At 38.8% G+C, this 3,714-nt stretch overlaps 1 protein-coding gene across 1 annotated transcript; it reads right to left on the bottom strand.

The window, feature by feature from the left end:
- Positions 1–2,013: 2,013 nt before the first annotated feature.
- Positions 2,014–2,921, bottom strand: GTSF1L (gametocyte specific factor 1 like). Its single transcript, XM_027558152.1, has one exon. It carries the CDS (start codon positions 2,566–2,568, stop codon positions 2,059–2,061), a length of 510 nt encoding a protein of 169 aa, XP_027413953.1. The 5' UTR covers positions 2,569–2,921; the 3' UTR covers positions 2,014–2,058.
- Between the last annotated feature and the right edge of the window lie 793 nt (positions 2,922–3,714).

Below are 3,714 nucleotides of genomic sequence, written 5' to 3'. Positions count from 1 at the left end.
TCCCTAATGTTAACATCTTGAAAGACCATGGTGCACTCAATAAAATGAAAATTCACGTCAGCAGAATGCTGTTAACTAAACTACAGACTTTAATTGTATTTCACCATGTTTCCACTAATATCTTTTTCTGTTCCAGAAGCCAACCCAAAATACTATATTGCATTTGATGTGTGTGTATATATATCTCTATCTTATTCTCTATTTTTATACAAACTTGAAATATTCATAATATATACTTAAAATAGTGCATATAAATTTATTTATATATTTAAACTTTTTAATTAAAAATGTAATATATAATACACATTTATATGTAATATATAATAGTTTTTAAATTAAAAAATTGAAGTATAGTTAAATTGCAATATTGTGTTAATTTCTGTTGTAACAGCAAATTGATTGTTATATAGTATATAATTATATTACTTACATTATTATATATTTATATTATTGTATATATTATATATATTATTATAAGATATTGAATAACACTATTATATTTATATCACTAATGTATTTATATATATATTAGTACAAGATATCAAATATAGTTCCCTGCACTAATAGGACCTTATTGTTTACCTATTTTATATATAGCGGCTTGTATATGCTAATTCCAAGTCTCTAATTTATCCCTGCTACCTCAGAGAGGGCAATTGACTTTAGCCTTCCCTTGTGGCTCAGCTGGTAAAGAATCTGCCTGTGATGTGGGAGACCTGGGTTTGATCCCTGGGTTGGGAAGACTCCCCTGGAGAAGGGAAAGGCTACCCACTCCAGTATTCTGGCCTGGAGAATTCCACGGACTGTATAGTCCATGGGGTTGCAAAGAGTAGACACGACTGAGTGACCTTCACTTCACCCACTAATATATATATTTATAATATATTAAGTATATCATAAAATATATTTAAAGCTATTTTTATTATGGAAGCCTTCAAATTTATATATAATACATATTTTAAAAACCATTTTTATTAAAATATGACATCTAATTTATATAAAATATATGATTGTATAATATATTTATGTTAAAATATATTGTGAATATATTAAAATACATTTAAACTATTTTTATTATGTAAGATTTCAAGTTTATACAAAAATAGAGAATAATAAAATAGTAAAATAAACATTTAAATAAAAGTAGAGAGAATTAAAATTTATCCTTTACTCAGCTTCAAGAATAACTAACTCATGACCAATTTGTTTCATACTCCAAACCAATTTTTTTTTCCTGATCTTGTCGACCTGAATTTCATAGATGTATGCCTTACACACCACTTTCTTATTTTACCTACTTCTTATGTGGCAATTCTCTAGTCCAAGTATTTTATTAACCATAGAGTTTCTAGGGCCAACACTGGGAATTTCTCTTTTTTTTCCAAAAAGAAATCTTTACATAACACTTTGTATAAACAGTTGAAGGGGCCAGGGGTGGCAAAGTTACAAGTACTTAAAAAAAATGAAAACAATTTAGCACCATAGGTTAGGACACGTGGCCTGGGGACTGACTCATCTGTGTCCTTTGCTTTTGGTCAAGTTCCCCTGGCCATGCCATTTCTTTGGTTTAAACCCCAATCTCCTAATTTACAAAGTGTGGATACTTAATCTACCTCATTGAATTCTTGTGAGGATGCCATTACATAGTATATTTTAAAGCCGTTTTAATATTGTGTAGTTTGTATGCACATTTAAAGTCTTGTACTTCCCTGGTGGGCCAGTGGTTAAGAATCCACCTGCCAGTGCAGGGGCTGCATGTTTGATCCCTGGTCCCAGAAGATCACACATGCCGTAGAGCAAATAAGCCTGTGCACCACAACTGCTGAAGCCCCTAGAGCCTGTGCTCCACGAGAAAAGCCACTGCAGTGAGAAGGCTGGGCACAGCAATGAAAAGTAGCCCCGGCTCGCCGCAACTAGAAAAAGCCCGTGTCCAACAAGGAAGACCCAGTGCAGCCAAAAAATAAAGTGAATCTGTTAGGTAGGTTAAAAACAAACAAAAAAAGCACCCCAGTGTAGTTTGCTTTGTATGCCTTTTATTCCGGTGAATTGCATCTCCCGTCATGCTTTTAAGAGGCTTGTATCTTCTGCTGGCGGTTCACTCTCCCGGTCTGATGATCTTCTGCGGGGGCAGTCAGGGATGGGGTTGTGGTCGTCGGTCTCTGACTCTCTGGTGTCGCTTTCACAAACAAGCTTCTGGGGAATGAAAGACTTAAGGACAAACATGGGGTGGCAATTTGTGCTATCAACATTCCAGAGGTCGGGGTTGGGGAGACGGGGGGACACTGGAGAGGCGTTTCTGTTGCCCTTCTGCCCTGCATTTGGGAGGCTGACCTTCAGGGGACTCAGGCTGTCCTCTTCCTCCATGGTGCTTTTGTTGACACAGGCAGCCTCGTGCTCCTCCAGCTTCTTGATGGGGACCACGTGGCAGGCGTTGTATTTACAGCTGGCCATCTTTTTGGCTTTCTTGGGGTTCTTTCTCTGACATGATGCCAGGTGGTACTGAAATCTGCTGAGTGGGATTCGGTGGTGAGGGTTGTAAGGGCAAGTTTCTAAGGCTTCTGGCTCCATGGGAACTAGTTGTTGAAGCAGGGTAGCCTGCTGCCCAGAGTCACGATGAAATGCCCTTCATGGAAAAGGCCTTTGGCGAGAAGGATGGAGCGGTCCTCCGTGCCAGTGCTGCCCCTTGGAACTCTGGAGCCGCAGGTCTGAACAACTCGGGCTGCCTATTCTCAGGACCACGAGCGGTGGGTCGGAGGAGGGACAAGGGGCTGATAGGAGCATCTGTACAGACAACAGGCGGTCATCAAGCGGCATGTGAGACGGAAGGACCACACAAAGCAGATGCCAGAGCCCAAACCACAGTGGCCCCGCAGGGAGCTGAAGAAGGGACGTGCCAGCCAGCCCTTGCCTTTAACTCTCACTTATGTGATGCTGCCAGGCAGCTGTGGACGGTCACAATGGGCTTGTGAGTCATCAGCCGAAGTCTTGTTGTCCTTTATTTTCAAGGCATGAGCTGGGCTTGGGGAAAGCTGCCATGCGCAACTACTGGTGACCCGTCATCATTTACCTGTCTTTCTGTTTGTTTTTTTTTTCAATTGAAGTTTATGTTAGTTTCTGGCATACAGCCAAGTGATTCAGCTATACACACACATATATCCTTTTTCATATTCTTTATCATTATGGCTTATTACAAGGTGATGAATATAGTTCCCTGTGCTGTAAAGTAGAACCTTGTTGTTTATTTTACATAGAATAGTTTGTTTCTGCTAATCCCAAACTCCTAATTTATCATTTACCTGTCTTTAAACGTACATGTTTAATATCATTTGTGATATAGTTGGGTTTAAATCTACCGTCTTTTATGCTTGGTTCATTTTCTTCTATCTTCCTTTAAATAGACTTTTAAAAGCTCCATTTCTTTCACTAGTTTGTAAGTTATACATTGTAGAACTAATCGTTTCATGGTTACTCTACAAGTGAAAACAAAGATAATTTATCAAGGCTTAAAGTTAATAAGTATTAGCTTCTTTCTGGGTAATACAGAGCTTTTTCTTCATTTACTTCCGTCGTGATTTATTATGTTTTGTTCCCCGTTTTTTTTTTTTTTTTTTTTTGTGGCCGTACCACATGGCATGTGGGATCTTCCTTCCCTGACCAGAGATCAAACCTGTGCCCCCGGCAGTGGAAGCACAGAGTCTTTAACCTCTGCACCAC

Source organism: Bos indicus x Bos taurus, chromosome 13 (assembly GCF_003369695.1).
Source record: "Bos indicus x Bos taurus breed Angus x Brahman F1 hybrid chromosome 13, Bos_hybrid_MaternalHap_v2.0, whole genome shotgun sequence".
Lineage (NCBI taxonomy): Eukaryota > Metazoa > Chordata > Mammalia > Artiodactyla > Bovidae > Bos > Bos indicus x Bos taurus.
The sequence above is the reverse complement of the archived record's forward strand: the minus strand, read 5'-3'. Positions and strand labels throughout refer to the sequence as shown.

Bases quoted from the DNA above. Each gene is read 5' to 3' on its own strand.
- GTSF1L (XM_027558152.1), bottom strand. From the start codon at position 2,568: ATGGAGCCAGAAGCCTTAGAAACTTGCCCTTACAACCCTCACCACCGA.